Source organism: Carex rostrata, chromosome 10 (assembly GCF_964058835.1).
Source record: "Carex rostrata chromosome 10, lpCarRost1.2, whole genome shotgun sequence".
Taxonomy (NCBI): domain Eukaryota; kingdom Viridiplantae; phylum Streptophyta; class Magnoliopsida; order Poales; family Cyperaceae; genus Carex; species Carex rostrata.
In genome coordinates, this window is record NC_135927.1 from 1,968,326 (window position 1) to 1,990,373 (window position 22,048).

A 22,048-nucleotide genomic window follows, 5' to 3' on the forward strand; every position below is an offset into this window, starting at 1 on the left:
GACTTTGAAAATGTAAGGTATAATTTTCCAGTGTCACCAAAAAAGGGTGTAGATGGATCCCTCCTCAAGAAAAATATTTATAAATCAATGATCTCACGAGATCTTGCTAATCTTCTCATTTTAAATCTTGAAAAAATAGAAATTTCATATTAGCGAGAAACAAACAAAAACAAGATTCGTTTGTACCACCACCATCATCTCAATCTCGAAACCTTATTTCTGAAATTCAAGCAAAAAATAGCTAGAGGAGTCAAGTGATCTCCATATAAATAATTCATTAGTCATCATCATTAATACTACAATAACAAACCTACAATTCTGCCTTAAAATAGCTTATAATTTTTGTGTTCCAATTCCTCCGCTAACGCTGTTATAATAATAAAGAAGAGCTCAATCACATGATGACTTAATAACAAATCTCTTACGAGAATTGAAAGAAATACAATATTCAAGTAGAACACAAAAAAAAAAAAGGGTAGAAGGAAGCATCTTTTTTAAACTAATATATCTTAGCACCCGTAATCAATTTAAAATCTAGATGCATCTATTGTTGTACGTGCCCTGATAGCCAAAGAAGGAAAAAAAATATACAAGAATTAGAGTATAAAGATCAACAACAGCATGTACATACTAATGCGCCATCAATTTTTCATATATATATATATATATATATAGTTCGTCTCTGAAAAGATCAATAATAGTACAGAAAACAAAAGACAAATTAAATGGATCATATCCGTTCTTGCGGTTTACTTTAATTCCATGTGTACAAATTACAAAAGAGTAATAGTAAAAAAAAAAATTAATGGAATAATACACATGCACACTACACCATATATATGTTACTAATAATAGACGTTTCTCCAAAAAAAAAAGTGAAAGGAGAAAGCAAGTGATCACCGACTTTTACGTTCAATTGCGACGTGCTGTAGCTCAAGAGGTAGGTGCACCGAGATAATGGATTTCGCTTTGAGGTATGTAAGCTTTGGCATAACCCCCTGTGCCACCGTCAAGTCCTTATCATCCATCACTTTCAAGTATTGTAGGGCATGGAATCCTTTTGGACAGATTATTGGACCCTCCCAATTGTCAGTTAACACTCTCTTTCCCAAGAAAAGTTTTTTTAAGCTATTCAACTTCCCAAACTCCGGCATTGGATTATGATTAAGGCGGGATCCCTTAAGCTTGAGTTTAATGATCTGTGGTGGAAGCAAGCTAGCCTCTACATTGACATTCTCTGGCCATTCTCCTTTCAAGTATAAGGATTGCAAATTCTGATAATTTGAGAGTGCTTTTGGGTAAACAATATCCATCGGGATTTTACCACTACAATCAATTTTCAATTTACGCAAGTTGCGCAATGTTTGAAATAGATTATTCATTGACACCCATTCTCCGGAATAGTTTTCGATAGCTAATGTACGCAGGTTGGGCAACTTGGCATCACATACATCCCGAAATTTTACCCACTTCAGGGTCTGTAGATTGCTTATTGGGGTACCCTTTGGTAGTTCACGAATGGCACTACTGTAGTCAACAAGTACATGCTTCAATGTACTAATTGTCCACAAGCCATTACATTTGCTATATCTAGTTTCTCGCAATTCCAGAGTTTCAAGACTTTTCATCCCATGAAAAGAGAAACGCTTAGTTGTACAGTTTCTAAGCCCCAAGTATTTCAGGTGAATCAACTTATCTAATGATTTTAATTCTATTACATCTCTAATGTTACCCACTATTTCTAAAACTTTAAGTAGCCTAAAATTAGAGCAATGTAAGCTCCTTTGAAAATATCCATCTGTATCGAACAAAAATAAAGAACGGGTATTTGGACCTACATATTCAATGAATTGTGAATTCTTCTCTTGGGCTTGCAGTGAAGCACGTCGGATTATTCCGTCGGGCTTTTTGCCAGCCGAAACTTGTGAGAAAACTGTGACAAAGTTTTCATGCCCGGCTTCATTCATTGCCAAATATCGTAGAATATCATGCACCTGGAAGTGCTTGATCAAGCCATTCGTGGATCGGCTTAAGACTTGAATCATACTCCTGAAATAATTTTGATTAATTTATAAAATAGTCAGTATTTTCGGTCTAAATTACAAAGGTTAATATATCCTAACTAGACACATTAGTTCCTATATAAATTGTAGTATAAAATTAACTTACGCTGATTACTAAGATGCATTGAAATTAATTATACAATTAATGAAATTGGTATGCAAGTCTATAAATAAGTAGTTTTATAAATTTTACTTTAAGCTAGATTTGAAGACAACTATTTGAATGTACATATGTTGGGTTAAAATTTTGTACAATATTAAAAAAAATAAAATTATTTTTATAAAATTCTAATCCCTCACGCAAAATTATTATTAAAAATCAAATTTCAGTTTTATTCTCTCTCACACTCTCTTTTTTATTTTAAAAAAAATAAAAAATCTTAGCAGCTGCTGCTAAGTGAATTCATAAGTCAAAGATGCCTAATTGAGAACATGCACTAGGTAGAAGGGCTTATTCCGAGGAAAAAACTAATTATAAGAGAATAAATCATAATATTAGAAAGAGGTGTATATATGATAACAAGTGAAGGGACTTGTATTTTCTTGGAAAAGAATTTGTGGAAAAATGTTTGCAATAATATATTATGTATTTGCCTGATTAAAAATAAGGATAAAATAACCTTTTAGAAAGTTCCTCAACGTAGTCCTCTGCCATTATCTCTATTGTTGGCCTACCCTCGAGTGTTATAAACCCTTCTGCTATCCACATTCGGATCAAACGTTTTGCAGAAATTACATGGTCTTCAGGAAAAAAAGCAAGATATTGGAAGCATGCCTTAAGATAATAAGGCATATCTTCGTAGCTCATTGCTAAGACTCGCATGCACCCACTGCCATCCGAGTGCCAATTCATTGTTTTCAGAACCCTTTCCCACGCAGGGTAAGATGGTTCTTTGCTTGAAATGATATCACCTAATACTATCAAAGCCAGAGGTAAACCCTTACACTTCTTTGATAATTTGTGTGCAAGGTCAAGGAGATCGTTAGGGCATTCTTCATCGGATTCTTGATAAGGGAGAGCCTTTTGGAGGAGGAGATCTAGGCTTTCCTTCTCATCTAAGAAGTTGAGTTCGTATGGTGGCATCTGGGAGTTAGCCAATGTAGCAACTTCGATAAACCTGCTCGTAATCAAAACTCGACTGCCATTCTTAACATTAGGCAATATATATTTCAGTTCATTCCACACATCATTCGTCCACACATCATCTAGAATAATGAGATATCTTTCACTACTTAAAAAATTGTTGTGCTCGCCAGCATAATAGTCAACATCCCTATCCTTAGGCACAAAATCGATGTACTTGCTGAGCATCTTATTTAAGAGATCAGTTAGACTGAACTGCCGAGAGATTGATAGCATTATATGATAGCTGAAATCTGCCTTGGCACTGGTACACAGGCAAAGAAAAATATATTATTAGATTGATTTCTGACATGGTTTATGAACAATAGTGATTGTTGCAGTCATGTATTACTAAGATCTCAGCATTATATTGAAAAATTGAGCTGTTAGATGATTATTTCTATACACAGCAACTCAGACTAACTATTATTATTATTGTTGTAATTATTTTATATAATTAAAACATAGATATAAAGAAAAATTTGCACTTGCCTTCTGTATACCATACTTGCAAGGGTAGTCTTTCCTAGACCACCGGCACCCACGATCGTTATGACGGCCCGTCTAGGTGTTTGTTCACGGCGCAACAGCTGTAGAATGTTGTTCTTGTTGGCCTGCAGGCCTACAACTTCAGTTTCATCGACTTCTTGATAAGTAGCTCTCCGAAAAGGCATTCTGACTGCCTCACCCACAATGTCTTGTAGGTCTTCAATTCCATAGCGAACCTTGCTTTCAGAGATTTATTTGAGAAGATTTTCAATGTTATCAAGCTCAGTGCCAAGCTTGTGGTGATGACACATATCCTGGGGCATGTGACGCAGCTTCTTGAATTTTGGTAAAAAGCTCGAATCTTCTTTAAGCTGTTCATCAACTTCCAGAAAGGTGTCGATTGCATCCTCAATGTGATAGGCTGCATCGCGGAGCTCATTTAACCAGTTCTGCACGCTCACATCTCCATTGCTTTTTGAGGCTGCATCTCTCAAGCAGCACCGGATACGGATGAGCTCACGCTGCACCCGTTGGACTTTCCTCCCAACCCCACCCAAGTGCTCGATTTCTTTCTCGATAATATTGGCAAGCTTGCTTACCACAATATTCAAAACCGCTTGAGCCATTTCTGTGTTGATAGGTGTAAGAGGATATTAATTATTACCTATTGCAGATGACTATGAATTAAGTTAAAGATGCTCTCATTAAATAGGCGAACTGGCCGGAAACCAAACGGAAGCTTCGTTGTCTAATTTGATTTGATCTTCCGGTCAAAGTAGATCTCCAGGTTCATGGAAGTTACTTGTTTAGTTTATTAATTATTTCTTGAAAATAATAAATTGTTTAATTATTTTATAAAATATATAGTACAGAAATGCAGATATTATATTGATGCGCATGCATTCGTCAAGACAAACTAGACTATAACCTGTTTAGTTCATTAAGGTTCCTACTCCTCCATACTTTTCATAATTAAAATGCCAGGCCACTTGATGCATATATTGAACGACTCGATGCATTGAACAATAAGAGCAAAACAAGTAATTAATCATATAATTTTGGTAGCAGCTTTTTTGTCGTTTCTTTGATCAAGTCCGATTTGAATTTTAGTTCGACAAATATGAAATTTACCAAATTAGCTAGAAATTTAGCTGCACTCTTTAAATCTTAAAACTTTATGCACCGGATTGGTTCTCTATTATTTCTTCCAATAAATCTTAAACCTACCAATCGCTTTCGGGGTTGAAAATAAATAGAGAAAAGAGTAATTTTGTTCCAATATCGATACCTTTGAGTGCAATACAGGTAATAGAAAGCATCATTGATAGTCCGTTATCACAGCTTCCAATGAAATATCTAGGATTGCCACTTACGATTAGGAAGCCAAAAAAGGAGCATTTCCAGCCAATTATCTTAAAAAAAAAATTAACTGAAACTTGATTCGAATATAATATATACTTTGTTAAGCAAATTGTAGATACATCCAATTTAAAAATTTAAAAATTAGATTATTTAGAGTTGGATATAGAATGACAATTAAATATACGCTACAATTATCATAAAGAAAAATAGTTTGTCCCATTTTTTTTCAATACAGTAAATGTGTGAATTAAAGATGCTATAATTTTTTTAATAACAATTTTTGGGGACAACAGTCAACAGGTCAGAAAGCAAACTGGTGCTTAGTCTAATTTGATTTGTTTTCGCAAGTTAAATTATACCGCTCGTACTAATTAAGTGACTTTTTGAAATAATTAACGAAACAAATGCTAGCTAGCAACTGTAAAAAAAATATCTAGTAGGTCATTTTTTTTTCTTTTCCTTTCTCATTTTCCTTTTTCTTACTTTTTTCTTTTCTTTTTTTCTTTTCCTTTCTTTGTTGTTTCAGCCCCTTGCTTTCTTCTCAATTTTCAACAGCCCCTTGCTTTGTTGTTTCAGCCCCTTGGTCGTAGGCATGGTAGCAATAATGTTTATCAACGTGATGATCAATACAACAAAATAAAGAATAATAATGCAGTGAAAAATAAGAATGATAAATATCCTGAAGATGTTTGTTACAAACATGGGATGGCAAACCATTGATCGCATACCTGCTGTACGCCCAAGCTTCTTCTGTACGATTCATCTCAAAATAATTAGGGGGGAGACAACATAACCCTTTAGAGAGATAGAAAAAATGCAGTTGTTATTAAGCAAAGGATTTGTGCCAAACTATACGTACAAAGGAGGTTCTAACTTCTAAGAACCTTACATAATTTTTTTCGATATTGTAGCTATGAAATAGTAAAAAACATATATGTGTGCCAGATTGATTAGGAAATTAATTCCTCTGGTTTAACTTTATAATTTTTAAATAAGCTACACTTATATTTACTTTTTTGGATAATAACAAATATATGTCTACAGTACGTAGCATAATTGATTAATCAGATAATTTAAATAAAAATATATGTCTACACTTATATTTACTTTTTTTTTTTAAAATACAACGTCACCCACAATAAACTATATTTCATCAAATGTTTGATGAGAAGCATGCAGCATATATAAAATGATTTTGTCCTTATTAATATGTTTTGGGGGTTTTATTAATTGGAAATATCTATAATATATTTTTAACTGCTTAATATTAACTTATTAATTTAGAAAAATATTTCTCATCCGTCTTTTTTGTACCTACCCTGCTCTTGTGACTCCATCCTTTTCTCCTCACTTCCTCTTTGTTCCTGGTCTTGGTCATTTACAAGGTATTTTCTCCAGAAATTATTTGATCCTGATCATGTCATGCCATGTGTGAGAGGACGGTTGGGATCACGAAAGGTACTTCTATAGGTGTCTTTAGTACACCGTTGTGTTTTAAATGACTGTGTGTGTATGCTGAGCTTATTTTCGCGCGAGCGCCTCCTTTCATTACATTGTTTATTTGGGATTTTCTCGCATCTGTGTATGATATCTCATGTGTGGTTAACGTTTTTGTAGCCGTGATGCTTCAAGACAAAATAGACTATAACCTACGTGTTTACTAGGGCGGACTCAGATGGAGCCAAGGTGCAACTGCCCTCCTGGATTTCAAACTTTCATTGATATCTATAGACTCCCCCCTCCCCTAAAGTTTTGTGATTTGTAATTAGAGTTAAAATTATAATAATTAGAAATTAGAAGTTAGAGAATTAAAAATTATATGTTAGAGTATTGTTTTTTATCTAGTATCTGATTAGCTAATAGATTTGAATCTAATTAGTTATTTAAACCAGACTCGCTATTTTTTTACCACTCATTGACGAAAATTTGACGAAAATCCTGAATTAATCCCTTCATGCGTGTTTATTTATTAATAATTTAATAATATCGGTCACTTGTAGTTCATCAAGAATAAATGTCACTTTCATGTGGGGCATAATGGTAATCATGCATGCTAAATGCTTGGAGAATTCAGCTTTTATTTTACTTTATTTTATTCTATTCTATATTTCGACATTTTCCACTTTCCTGGCTATTGTGCCAACTTTGTTCTATTCTATGTTTTACTTTATTTTATTCTATTATATTCTACCCTTTTCGAGACATTTAATTTAACTTTTATTTTATTAATGAAGGATAAATGATGAAATAATTCGGCATGAAGGTATAGGAAAAGTTCAAAGGAGGATGGTTTAACTTGTAAAAATTTACAATCCAGTCCATTCTGTTTGCATTTTCTCAGTAACGCAAGGTGATTAATTTCTATAAAATTAATTTCAAGACCATTTGTTAATCACCGACTGAAAATACACAGGCAAATCCTCTTTTGTCCGATATCCCAATTCACTCAAGTCCATTATCAAACTTCTCTACAGAGCCTCTTGCGTTTTAGGCCTCTTTCATTTTTGGGCCAACGGTGGCCCAATGAAAGAGCTAACACAATTTAATCCTCACTCAGACACTAGTGAACTTTTCTCTGGGTATATTATCAAAAGATGAACCATGGAAAAGCTAACACAAATTCTTTGCATATCTTCTTCTTGTTGATTCCATTCGCTTTTCTTCACTTTGGTTTTCCTTTTTGTTTTGTCTCTGCCCTCTTTCCTTAAATCAACCATGACATATTTAATGTTCTCATGAATGGATAGGATTTGATGTGTCAATTGCAATAAAAAGGAAAACTGAAGGGCTTGATTGCATAATTTCTGATTATCAAATTTATTTTATGTTAACATAGAACAGAATGTTTCTTTTATGTTTAACAGTTCGTTTTCTTAATTTACACATATGTTCAACAAAACTGTTATGTAAATGCTCATGTGGGAATCTTGACGCCGTGTGAAACATAAAAAGATGTCATAAATGGTCTCTGTTACTGGCAGCTGGGACCCATTATGTCAGAAGAAATCGTTTAAATTTGAAAGGCCCATCGTTGTATAACATTTCGGCCCGTCAATGGTTCAGTAGAAGAAAGCTCAGCATATAAGAATAAAAGGAAGAAGGCCTAAATAAATGAAACTTAACCCAAAGAGAATGAGAAGCCCAGAGAACTTTAGAGATTCCGAGAGAAGCCATTTTCGCGAGAAAGCCTTTAAGATTTCAAAAATCTGAACCACAGCTTTTAGGAATTTACAGGATGCCCGTTGCGATTTTATCTGACTTGCAGACAAAGTCCTTGGTGTTTAAAAAGTTGCCAAATCCACCTTGCAATAATTTTAAAACTTATCCAAGTTCCCATAATTTTTACAAAGTCCTCGGAAATCCTGAAAATCATGGAAACTTTAGATATTCAAATAAATTCCAGAATATGTCTAGAAAGTTCAGAAAATTCATATAAATTATTGAGTCTATAAAATTAACAGAAATTATCTAGAGAGTCTGAAAATTTCATATAAATTACTTAGACACTCTCAATATTCACAGAAAATATTGAAAGACTCAAAAAACAAATAAAATATATCTGCAGGTCCAGAAAATTCATATGCATAATCTAAGATACCAGGAAAATCATATAAAATATATGTGAACTTCCAAAAATCTCCAGAAATTATTTGAATGTCTAAAACTCCTTAAAACGCCAAACATGAAGACGAGAATCATACATATTAGTCTTCCAAGTCCCAAATGTCAAGGCGAGTATCATACGTACGTCCTACTTTTAACCAATACCAAACCGATCGAAACAAAAACCAAACCAATCCAAACAAAGCTAAAATCAAACCCAAGTCGAAACAAATCCAAGCCAAACTAAACTAAAATTTATCCAATTTACAGGGCCAGTGTTCTGGCGCTGAACTTCCTGCCACCAGAACCGTGCATGTCCCTCGAATAGCTGTGTAGCTAACTCCACCTTGTTCTCTTCTAGAGCTCGAAGGATTTGGAACTTGTCCTAAAAGAAAAATGAGGAGGGATCCACTTACACTGTTTTTGGTGACACTAGGTTACATCTTATATTTTCAAAAATTTCAAAGTCCAAACAATTCATTCAAATCGTTCAACATGATGGATATATTAAAATATGCTTGTAGATCAAATTTTACATTTTTTTAATTTTTGTATCCATCTAATAAATAGGAAAAAAAATAAAAAAAAATGTAAAATTTGATCTGCAAGTGCATTTTAATATATCCATCATGTTGAACGGGATACTGTTTGGACTTTGAAAATGTAAGGTGTAATTTTCCGGTGTCATCAAAAAAGGGTGTAAATGAATCCCTCCTCAAAAAAATTTTATAAATCAATGATCTCACGAGATCTTGCTAATCTTCTCATTTTAAATCTTGAAAAAAATAGAAATTTCATATTAGCGAGAAACAAACAAAAAACAAGATTCGTTTGTACCACCACCATCATCTCAATCTCGAAACCTTATTTTTCAAATTCAAGCAAAAAATAGAGGAGTCAAGTGATCTCCATATAAGTAATTCATTAGTCATCATCATTAATGCTACAATAACAAACCTACAATTCTGCCTTAAAATAGATTATAATTTTTGTGTTCCAATTCCTCCCCTAACGCTGTTGTAATAATAAATAAGAGCTCAATCACTTAATAACAAACCTCTTACGAGACTTGAAAGAAATACAATATTCAAGTAGAACACACACAAAAAAAAAGAATATATATATAGAGAGAGAAAGATGAGCTACGGTGAGCTATAAAGTAAAACACATTTATACTCTATGCAGTATCTTTATTTTTAAAGTTCAAATAGCTGATTCGAACCTTCCAACATGTTGTACATAATAAAATATGCTTGAAAACTAAATTTTATATTTTTTGAATTTTTTTTTTATTATTTATTAAGCAATTTGAAAATCATAAAATCCGGGTGAACAGTAAAAAACAATAAAAAATCAGCGATTTTCAAAGAAGCTTAATTAATAGTAAAAAAATTCAAAAAAAATATAAAATTTGGTCTCCAAGCACATTTCAATATGGAGATCATGTTGAACAGTTCGGATCTGTTGTTTGAATTTTTAAAATGAATTTCTTTTGCCATGGAGTAAAACAACTCTTTTACTCTATAGCTCACCATAGCTCATCTCTTTCTCTATATATATATATATATCTTAGCACCAGCACTCAATTTAAAATATACGAGAAGGAAAAAAAATATACAAGAATTAGAGTATAAAGTTGTCACACCCCGACAACAGGACAGACAACCCACCGTGCTCATCAGCGCAAGGCGAATCTATAGTCATATACAATATATATATATATACATACATTACTAATGACAAGACAAGAGCCACAACACATGGATAAACTTTTCTTTAAAGTTTAGAAATTTACATGAAACAAACAAATTGAAAATAAACCTCTTATGGTACAATAAAATCCAATCGAAATACCATAACAGATTTATTTAAAGTGAACCAAATACTCATCTTTGTGGCATGTCATGCAGTCCTCTAGTTCGGCATCTCACTTTTGTGTCCCGTGCTTTGTACCTGGAACCCACTGAAGTGGAAATGTGAGAGATTGAAAATCTCCCAGTGCGGTATTCAGTTCCAATCGAGTTATTCTAAGGCTCATCCAACTAAACCAATCCTGCACGGAGTTTAATTATAATGAAATAACAATAATTATAGAAATCCAGGAAATAACAAACGAAACTGAAACCAATCAGGTAGCATGCAAATTTCTCATATAAAAGAAAACAAATATGCATTTATCTCAATACTTTACCCTAACATTAATTTTTATTATGCAATGCTCATTTATATGTCAAATGCACCAATGTTTAAGCCAAAATAATTAACATATCACATGAGACATAACTGGTCACCAACATTTTCAAACAATATAACCTAAATAAAAGTACACATATTAAGTAACATAATATAAATTCACTTCATGCAATGCTCAATGTTCATGTGTAGAATTTTTAAGAAAACTCATCTAAGTTTTAAAAATAAAACTTCAATATGTCATGCTTTATTCATGACTATTCATGATAGAATAAAATATTATTATATTAGGTAACCATTTTGGTATTAACAATACTCGGTCATGTGCTACAAGTCGGTCATGTGCTACAAGTACAGCGCCTACATGACACCGATCATGCGCTACAAGTTCAGCGTCTACATGACCGTCAAGACTCATACAGGACTCCGATCATGCGCTACCATGAATATGGCGCCTACACAATTTTTGTTATGGTCATAACCTGAAATTATGCGCTTACCCCGAATAGGGTGCCTACATGACTAAAGTTATGCGCTACAAGTTCAGCGCCTACATAACCGAGTCATACGCTACCACGAATATGGCGTCTATGCAATTTATGTTATGCGCTACAAGTTCAGCGCCTACATAACAAAAATTACACGCTTACCCCGAATATGGCGCCTATGCAATTTCTGTTATGCGCTACAAGTTCAGTGCCTACATAACAGAAAGTGCATGCTTACCCCGAATAGGGCGCCTACATGATCGTCAGGTTTCAGACATTTGGTTCTTTAACACAGTTCCCAATATCATGTTACGAATCATTCTTTCCATATCATGTCATGTTTTAGTTTCAAAATATGCTTCATAAAAATATGCTCATGCATGCATCCTTTTGACTCAACTAATAAATACAATGCATAATATAATTCAAACAAGTCAATTCAAGCATACCAAGTACTTCAATCAAGTCATTCTTAGATTCAAACAATAAAATATACCTCACATGCAAATTTATGCATTCATGTCATGCATTTGTGAAAATTACTATGCATCCATATCATGCTAAGGTTCATTTAAATCAAACTCATGCTTTAGCTAAGTTGCTTTGTACCATGTTGCATTTATAACAAGTGCATGGTTCATATAAAACGATGTATCATGCATGCAAGTATATCATGCAAAATTTGTGGTTCAACTCATGTCTTTATGTCATCTATGCATATGCCATGCAACCCACATTCGCAATGCAATTCAAGTCTTATTTTATGCATGCATATTACGTACTCATAACTAGAAAAAGAATTCAAACAATTTCATATAAAACTCCAAGAATCAATATAGCGAAAACACACAAGTATTTTAACATTATAGTGTACTATATGCCTATAGTTTGTCACCATACCAATACCAACTGATTTGGTTAACAAATTAGCGGATGTTATTATGAGGTCTACTAATTTTACCATTTATATCAATTTTAATGTAGTCCCTTTATAATTGGTCAATACCCTTATGTTAATTAATTAAGCATGCATTGCAAATTGGACCCGTTATCCAATAATTAAACTATTCATACTACCCACATAACAATCAAGCAACTAATTTAACCATAATACACAGACAATCAACAAGTAAAATTGCAATCAATAAGCACACAACGTGCAATATAAGGCAAGCAAGAAACCCACAAGCAATCAACAATAATAACCTACTTAGTTGAAAGGGGCTAAGAATAACTCGAAATCCGCACCTTTTAATGTTGAGAACGATAAGACTCGAAGTCAGTTCACTGTTTAGAATCGAGTCGGTCGAGTCGTTCGAGAGCAGCCACAGATTTCAAGTAATCACCCAATTGGAAATCGAGAAACTTCAATCAGCTCTGTCTCCTTCTTCTCACTGCTTCGTTGGACTGCCGAGACTCCTTTTCTCCTCTCTTTTGTCCATTGATCTACCTCCGTTATTTTCCAGGCTAGAGACGGACTGGGCGAGAATGAGAGAGATGCGAGACAAAAATGGAACAAAAGGAATGAAAATTGGAGAGGCAGAGAGTGCCACGTGACAGATATATATAAAATGAAGTTAATTAGGTGAGGGGGTAAACTTGTAGAATTTGATAAAAGAGTAGTGGTTGCCATGTGTCCACATGTGTAGCTAAAACTTAAAATAAATTCCATTATATATTATTATATATTGTTTTAACGCACTTTACTTGATATGGATAAATCATCAAGTTTCAAAAATTATTAATAATAGAAAGTTAGTGGAATTGGGTGTTCAAAATGAATTATCCAAGTGCTTGACAGGTGGAGAAATTAGTGGACCGGAATAAGCTGATGAAAATGAACCATCAAAGTATTTGACAGGTGTCTCCACATGAAGCTATGATACAAGAAAAAGAAAATTGTTTAATTATTCTACTTATTCTCATAATGAATAACTTGCACACCGCATCCCATATATATATAATATTTTTAAAGAACTAAACATATTGTTATAAAAATCTTAATTTTAATCAACAGGTTGTTAATCTAAAAATATTTCAAAAATAATAATAAAATCTATCTAATCACTAGTATTACTTTATAATTAAATAAAGAAATCAGAGTAATTGCCATTAAAATTATTACTTATGTGATGCTATCACCAAATCACTTTTAAATAGTTGTTATGTTTTATTTACAAAAGTTCGAGGTCAGTCTAAACATATTACAATGTTCTAAAATTTGTACCAATATTTAAAAGTTGGGTTGTTACAAAAGATCAACAGCAGCATGTACAAACTAATGCCATCAATTTTTCATATATATATATATATATATATATATATATAGCTCGTCTTTGAAAAGATCAATATACATACGTAGTACTCGCGGTTTACTTTAATTCCATGTGTACAAAATACAAAAGAATAATAGTACAAAAATCAAAAAGCAAATTTAATGGAATAATACATGCACAGTGCACCATATATATATGTTACTAATAATAGACGTTTCTCCCAAAACCAAAAAAAAGAAAGTGATCACCATCTTTTACGTTCAATTGTCACGTGTTGTAGCTCAGGAGGTAGGTGCACCCCGAGACTGAATTCCGCTTTGAGGTATGTAAGCTTTGGCATGACCCCCTCTTTCACCGTCAAGTCCTTGATTTTGCTATCAGTCACTTTCAAGTATTGTAGGGCACGGAATCCTTCTGGACAGATTATTGGACCCTTCCAACCATAAGTTACATCATCTCCCAACCAAAGTTTTTTTAGGCTATTCAACTTCCCAAGCTCCGGCATTGGATTTTGCTTAAGGTAGGATCTCTGAAGCGTGAGTTTAATGAGCAGTGGTGGAAGCAAGCTAGCCTCTACATTGACATTCTCTGGCCATGGTCCATTCAAGTATAAGGCTTGCAAATACTGATAATTTGGAAGTGCTTTTGGGTAAACAATCTCCATCGGGATTGTAGATAAAAGCCATCTAATTTCCAAGTTACGCATGTTGTGCAATGTTTGAAATAGATTAGTCCATGATACCCATTTTCCAGAATCATTTTTAATACCTAATGTACGCAGGTTGGGCAACTTGGCATCACATACATCCTCAAAATATACCCACTTCAAGGTCTGTAGATTGCTTATTGTGGTACCGTTTGGTATTTGTCCACGAATGGGTCTCCAGTAGTCAACCAGTACATGCCTCAATGTACTAATTGTCCATAAGCCATCAAATTTTTCATATTTAATCCCTCGCAATTCCAGAGTTTCGAGACTTTTCATACCATGAAAAGAGAAGCTGAATGTTTCAAAGTTTCTAAGCCCCAAGTATTTCAGGTGAATCAACTCACCTAATGATATTAATACTATAATGTTATCTTTCGTACCCACTATTTCTAAAACTTTAAGTAGCCTAAACTCAGAGCCATGCAACCAGCTCCAATTGCAAGGTATATCTGTAACGAACACAAATAAAGAACGGGTATTTGGACCTACATATTCTTTGAAATCTGAGTCCTTCTTCTGGGATTGAAGTGAAGCACGTCGGATTTTTTTGTCAGACTTTTTATCAGCCAGAACTTGTTTGACAACCGTGACAAAGTTTTCATTCCTTGCTTCATCCATTGCCAATTTGTGTAGAATGTCATGCACCTGGAAGTGCTTGATCAAACCATTTGTGAATCGGCTTAACACTTGAATCATACTCCTGAATTAATTTTGTTTTATAAATAAGTTAGGAAATACTAAAAGTATTGCAGTCATAATTACAAAGGTTATATATCGTAACTAGACTCATTAGTTCCTATATAAATTGAAAGATAAAATTAATTTATGCCGATTTACTAGACTTATTAGTTCCTATATTAATTGAAAGATAAAATTAATTTGTGCTGATTATTAAGATGCATTGAAATTTAGAATGCAATTAATGAAATTTGTACGTAACTATAGAAATAAGAACTTTTGTAAATTTTGTTCTAGATTTAAAAAGAAATATTTTAATGTACATATATGTTTGTTGAAAATTCGAATAAAAGTTAAATATTCAAACTTTTTTTAGTATCAAATCGTATCTACTATTTTTTTTTTTTTTTTACAACACAAGTGAAAGATACGTAATTGAAAATAATCTTTGGTGGACTCTATAAAAAAAGGGGATGCTGATAACTGTTACTGCACTTCTATCCTCCCACTGTTTGCGCACATAACTTTAATAACTAATCTGAGGGGATTGTTTCGGCACAATTTCCTTATATAATTCGTATCGTCCCTGCACAATTTTTAAAGTATTGATACCTATGAATGAAAATATTTATACCAAACTCTCCTCACACCATAAATACCTATGGGGGACCACTCAAACTAAATGGGGGATGGGGGGAGGGGGGAGGGGACTAGGAGGGACCAAATACGTTTCTCAAAATATCAATATTGTCATAACTATATGAGGGGACCGCAGTACTTAATATTTTTTTTACATATGGCGATGGATAACGTCTGTAAGTATTAAAAGTATTTATATCTATGCACTGAAATATTTATATGTATATACATTGTACAAAGTTTAATTCTCAGACGTTTGATCATATTAAGTTACATATCAAAGTATTAATATCTTAATTTGTAAGTATTAATACTTTATTTTGCAAGTATTGATACTTATGCACTAAATTATTTATACTTATGAGGTCAATTATTTTTTCTATAGGAAGTTTGATGTGGGAATACAGGGTCCCCACTACTTCATTAGATGAAGGTTGACGTGGGGACCATTGGGGGACTGCAAAAGGGGAATCATCATATCAAGTTACGCATGCAAGTATTAATATTTTAGTTTACAAGTATTAATCTGTTAGTTCCCATGTATTTATACCTATAAAGGTTGATGCAGGGACAAGTACATGGACTGAAAAAAGGTGTACCATATAATTAGTGGGGACCATAGTAACATTCCTCTACTGTAGCTGCGGAGAACAATATAATTATTCAAAAAAAAGACCGAGAACATGCATTTGGTAAAAGATTTTACAAGAAGTATGTATATAAAGATGGGCTAAAATAATGAGTCACAGAATAAAACAAGTTTTTGTCCCATGATACTATGTTTTCATTTTGAAAGTCCAAACAACCGATTCAAACGCTCAACACGATCTCCATATTGAAATGTGCTTGGATACCAAATTTTACATTTTTTGGATTTTTTTTTTACTATTTATCAAGCCACTTTGAAAATCGCTGATCCGGTGGTCCAGAAATGTTTACTGTTCACAGTAAAACAAATATTTTCAAAGTGGCTCAATAAATAGTAAAAAAATTCAAAAAAATATAAAATTTAGTCTCCAAGCACATTTCAATATAGAGAATATGTTGGAAGGTTCGAATCGGTTGTTTGAATTTTCAAAATGAAAATATGGTGTGGAGTACAAACGTGTTTTACTCCATGGCTCGCCCAAGTCAAGCGATATATTTATATATATATATATATATATTGGATAATAATATATCTTGCAATCAAGAGTATAATAACGCATCGTAGCTTATTTTTATTTATCTTGCACTACACTTTACTAGATCCTTTTGTTTGTTTTTATATACTTTTTTTATAGAAGCTCTCTACTTTTCTACTCTATTCTATAATAAAATTATAGTATATATATAATGTATACCTAAACCGAGTTATATGAAGCATTTAATTTGTGAAAATAAAGTTTGCAAGAACATTGTATCGTTGCCTCATAAAGATAAAGAAAATATATATATATATATATATATATGTATACCTTTTAGCAAGTTCCTCAAGGCAGTCCTCAGCCATTATCTCCATTGGCTTATCCTTGAATGGTATGAATCCCTCTGCTACCCACATTCTGATGAGGCATCTTGCGGAAATCACATAGTCTTCAGGGAAGAAAGCAAGATATTGGAAGCAAGTCTTTAGATAGTAAGGCAAATCTTGGTAGCTCATTGCTAAAATTCGCATACAATCATTGTCATCTGAGTGCCAATTCATGGTCTGCAATATCCTTTCCCACGTAGGGTAGGACGGTTGTTTAGAAAGGATACCACCTAATATTACCAAAGCCAGAGGTAACCCCTTACATTTCTTTGATAGTTTGTTGGCAAGCTCAAGGAGATCGATAGGGTATTCTTTATCAGGTTCTTGATGAGGGAGAGCCTTTCTGAGGAGGAGATCTAGGCTTTTCCCATCATCTAAGATCTTGGGTTCATATTGCATCGTTTCGTATTCAGCTGATTTTTCAATTTCAATATCTCGGCTAGTTATCAAAACCCTGCTCCCGTTCTTATTAGCATTAGGCAATATATCTTTCAGGTTATTCCATAGATCATCCCCCCACACATCATCTAAAATAATCAGATATCTTTTGCTACTTAAAACACTTTTGAGCTCACCAACATAATAGCCCACATCACGATCTTTAGGTACCTCATTCTTGTACTCGCTGACCATCTTTGTTAAGATATCACGCATATTGAATTGCTGAGATATCGGCAACTTTATATGATAGTCGAAATCTGCCATGGCACTGTTTAGATAAGCAAAGAAGATATATAATTAGATTGATTTCTAGCAAGGTTTCTCAACAATAGTGATTGTGGCAGACATGTATTACTACGATCTCGGGATTTTATATTGAACAATTGAGTTATTAGGATCAATATTGGATCTTCAAAATTGTAATTTATAATAGTAGTAATAGTTGATCGTTGAAATACGTAGCAACTTAGACAAACTCTTATTTTTATTGTTGGAATTTTCTTATATCTTTAAAACATAGTTGAAAAAAACTCTGCACTTGCCTTTTGTATACCATACATGCAAGGGTAGTCTTGCCAAGACCGCCAATACCCACGATGGTTATGACTGCCAGCTTTGTTGTTTCCTCACGACGCAACAGCTTCAGAATGTTGTCCTTGTCAGCCTGCATGCCTACGACTTGATTTTCGTCTACTTCAGAATAAGTAGCTCTTCGATGAGGCATTTTGACAGCCTCTGATCCCTTGCTCTTATCTTCCACTGGTTGGTCTAATTTGATGTCATAGCGATTCCTGCTCTCATAGATCTCTTTGAGTTGATTTTCAATATTATCGAGCTCTGTGCCAAGATTGTGGAGGGTATACAGCTTCATGGGATTCTTGCACGCCTTCACGAATTTTTGAAAAACGGTGGCATCTTTATACCCAACTTTGAGATAGAAGTTGTCGATTGCATCCTCGATGTGATAGGCCACATCACGGAGCTCATTCAGCCAGGTTCGCACTCCCTCATTTGTTTTTCGTTTTGAGTCGGCATCTATCAGGCAGGTCTTGATTCGGTTGAGCTCACGCTGCACATGTTCGATTTTCGCCCCAACCCCACCCAAGAATTGTGTTTCGTTCGCTATGACAACTGCAAGCTTGCCCAGTACACTCACAACCGCCTCAGCCATTTCACTATTTTTTTTTTCTGTCTTTTGAAATGTGCACCAGTGTAAGAGAATATTATTATAACTTGGTAGCTAGTGTAGGCAAAGATGGGTTTGATTATATAGGCGATCAGGCCGGAAAACAATCTACGTTAGTATACTCGGTAGTTGTTTCTTTCACAGCTGATGAGCTGGCATTGGATAATTATGAACACAGCTGGCATTGAACATAGCTGAGCCATTTCTCTCAATCTCTCTATCAACGTTCTTTTACTTTTACTTTTCTTAAAAAAAAATTATAATATATTGGGAATTTATAACCAAAAAGGAAAAAAATAATCCACAGATAAGCTTTTTCTATTGAAGAAAAAATATATATGTACAAGTTTTATAATAAATGTATATCCGGTGAGAGGTTTTATTTGGATTGATGTAATATACAGTATTGATAACCACATTATTATTATATACAGTATTGAGAACCAACCTTAATTTGATCTAGTGGAAAAAATAATTTTCTCTGTATGGAAAGTCGCATATTCGAAACACGAATGTAAAATTGGCGACCATTTGTTGTATGGTTCTGGTGCATGCAAAAAAAAAAGTTGTGTCATAGTCGTACAGTTAAGTTTTCCACAATTTTTTATTTTTAGTTTTTCAAATAAAATTTCATAATTCGAAGCTGTAATAGCTATCCATCCAAAAGATATCGTGCCCAATTGTTAAAATTAGTTCACAGTTCGTAATCTTACTGTCCATTTTATAATGTCAATAACTCATGTTGAGTACATCATATATCAATTCTTTAGTTTTTAAAATTCGTATATATTTCACTCTTAAAATGTATTAAATTTCACCATTTCTCTTGCGGAAAAAATCTAGCCAACACACTGGCCGAGAGAACGTGATCTTTTGAGCATTAATATGAAAGATTTACGAAGATGAATATTGGATGGAAATATATATATCATCCTTGGAAAATAAATCCTCGCTATCATTGTGTAGCATTTAATGAGTAGGTATTCTTTGAATGTTAATGTGGACCACTAATTAAATGAGAAATAGACGTCTAACAATTGCTCCTTGTAATAATGCAAGGGGCCATGCTAGCACCTTGGATAAGAACAAATTAAATCGGCCGTTTCATTATTTTGTTCATTTAATTATTCTTTAACCGTTTCATTATTTTGTTCATTATATAAATCGGCCGTTTCGCTAATGGATATGAATATATGATAGCAATAATTATTTGTTTGCTATAAAAAATATTCAAGAGGCATACGTGAGAAGATAACATGATTTAGACTGTTTAATACTTTAATGTTAATCATTCAGAAAAATATCCTAAAGGATAGATTGTGCAAATTGAATGTTTACATTTATTTGGTTTAGTTTCAATTTAGGTTGAAAAAGATTCTTAAAAAAATAATTTATAGCAGCGCAAGCAAAATTCAGCACATAAAGGAATCCATCCTGGGGTTCCCTTTAGCAAATTCCTGAAGGAACTGAACACCAGGACCCGTTCATACGTATCCTCTGCATTAACTAAAAAAGGAATCTTTTGAGTTAATGAATTTTAACCGTCTGATTTTAAACGGAGCCAATCCGGTCCATGCTTATGATATAGGGGGTCCTTTAATATTAGTGTGAATTTAGTCTGCACGAATCTTAAAATAGATCAGATGGTCAAAATTTATTAACTTAAAAGATTCCCTTTTGAGTTAATGCAGAGGATACGAATTCTTCCTTTAGGTGTGGTGTAGCATCTAAACGAACTGGTTTATGAGTCCAGGACCTTCTAGTGAGTCCTAAAAACAAACAATCCATCTAATAGACTATATTATTTTTATATTTTTTCTATAAATTTTTTTTTTCTTTCTTAATCAAACTTAATTATTTCTTATTATCTCTACACTGTTGACTTACCAATTCAGACCGTGAGTGTGATGGTCTTCTAAAAAGACAAATTGATTGATTAACGCTGGGACCAGGAAGAGGAGGCTTACTATTCTTATGAACTGGATAATTGATGGATTAATTCATTCATTCATTGATTCAAGACATTCAATTAATTGCTACTATACTGAACAAATTACTGTAATGTTCAACGACTGAAGCGTTTGAGTCAACTACTACTTCACTACTAGCAATATATACCTCGGATTTTAGTACAATTACTACCACATGACATGCTTTAAAACTTGTGCAAGATAGCTTCATACATATCGATAGAACTAACTTGTGCAAGATACCCCCATCCCACCAGCCAGCTCTCCGCCCCCTTCTTATCTTCTTTCTCTCCGGTGAGAACCGTGAACGGTTAGCTTAACCTTTTCTCATCCACTTCAACCGCTAGATCTCCGTTTGTGGAAATAGTGAAACGGAATGTAACATTCCAATTTTTGAATTTTTTTAAATTTTATTTTACTTGAAATAAAGTTTGTTAAAAAAATTACAATTATTTCTTCCAAATAATGGTGATGACTCTAGGAATAGAGCTTGACAGCGATGGTCTTCTAAAAACGACAACTTGATTTTAGATTAAATTATCCCCGGGACCAGGAACACTGGTGGTGGCTAGGCTACGATAATATGATTGATTGATTCACTTTTGTACTATACTGAACAACTAACACTACTGTTTAATGACTGATAAGATGATTGATTGATTGATTGATCCACGTTTGTATTGATGAAATGCTAAATATCTATAGATTGGTGAAAAATTAAAGATTGGTGCAAAATTATAGATTCTTTTCACAATGATTGAAATGTCCGATGCCCAAACGAGAGTCGGCATATATAGCTTTGCAATTATTTTGGGAGGCGCTATTTTTAGAGCAACAATTAGATAATTGAGAGCAATAAGAAATCTTTTCTTCTAAATACAATTTTAATCTTCTTAAATACTTTCTTATTTTTTATTGTAATTAAGTACTACTATAAATTAGGAAATTAAATAGATGAAGTAGCATAAAAGGAAAAATTTAATATATTTGATAGGAGGGTGGTATTTATTACACGTTTGGAAATTGTTTGGACATTTGGATCAGTATTTTTATGAGTGTCGTAAATTCAATTGATCAACTTTTGTTGGTCTTGCTCTTTTGTTTTTGAGAAAAAAAATTTCAGGGTCATGTCCTCATTTGATTTCATTAATTACTGGCTACAAAAATTTTGTAACACTCAAAATATAACATAGAAAAAGTAGCTCTAGACATTTGAGCTTTGAAATCAAAGTAAATTAATCAAACTTGAAAAATAAAACAAAGCAAGGAATATCTCTTAAAAGAAGAATATAAATATGATGTAATTAGTCCCTGT

The 22,048-nt window shown here is 33.3% G+C and overlaps 2 protein-coding genes and 1 long non-coding RNA gene across 4 annotated transcripts; all 3 read right to left on the minus strand.

The window, feature by feature from the left end:
* Positions 1–820: 820 nt before the first annotated feature.
* LOC144560067 (toMV susceptible protein tm-2-like) lies at positions 821–18,839 on the minus strand. Of its 2 annotated transcripts, none has more exons than XM_078309217.1 (3): positions 3,679–4,472; positions 2,684–3,451; positions 821–2,049 (listed from the first exon to the last, which is right to left on the minus strand). In XM_078309217.1, exons 1-3 carry the CDS (start codon positions 3,858–3,860, stop codon positions 897–899), a joined length of 2,103 nt encoding a protein of 700 aa, XP_078165343.1. In that variant the 5' UTR covers positions 3,861–4,472; the 3' UTR covers positions 821–896. The 2 variants fall into 2 exon arrangements, with proteins under 2 accessions (XP_078165343.1, XP_078165342.1); XM_078309216.1 differs by lacking the exon at positions 3,679–4,472 and adding an exon at positions 18,120–18,839 and having other exon boundaries at positions 822–2,049.
* On the minus strand, positions 10,240–12,869 carry LOC144560074 (uncharacterized). The gene is made up of 2 exons (XR_013513312.1): positions 12,570–12,869; positions 10,240–10,693 (listed from the first exon to the last, which is right to left on the minus strand). It is a non-coding gene; the product is annotated as an uncharacterized LOC144560074 (long non-coding RNA).
* Positions 13,827–18,050, minus strand: LOC144560072 (toMV resistant protein Tm-2 netted virescent-like). Its single transcript, XM_078309224.1, has 2 exons — positions 17,081–18,050; positions 13,827–15,006 (listed from the first exon to the last, which is right to left on the minus strand). Exons 1-2 carry the CDS (start codon positions 17,839–17,841, stop codon positions 13,842–13,844), a joined length of 1,926 nt encoding a protein of 641 aa, XP_078165350.1. The 5' UTR covers positions 17,842–18,050; the 3' UTR covers positions 13,827–13,841.
* Positions 18,840–22,048: the final 3,209 nt, after the last annotated feature.

Excerpts from the sequence above, each read along its gene's own strand:
- LOC144560072 (XM_078309224.1), bottom strand. The coding sequence starts at position 17,841 with ATGGCAGATTTCGACTATCATATAAAGTTGCCGATATCTCAGCAATTC. Across the intron at positions 15,007-17,080 it reads CTTGAGGAACTTGCTAAAAG|GAGTATGATTCAAGTGTTAA; the intron begins GTATACATATAT and ends AAATTAATTCAG.
- LOC144560067 (XM_078309216.1), bottom strand. The coding sequence starts at position 18,748 with ATGGCTGAGGCGGTTGTGAGTGTACTGGGCAAGCTTGCAGTTGTCATA. Across the intron at positions 3,452-18,119 it reads GCATGTATGGTATACAAAAG|TGCCAAGGCAGATTTCAGCT; the intron begins GCAAGTGCAGAG and ends CCTGTGTACCAG. Across the intron at positions 2,050-2,683 it reads GTTGAGGAACTTTCTAAAAG|GAGTATGATTCAAGTCTTAA; the intron begins GTTATTTTATCC and ends AAATTATTTCAG.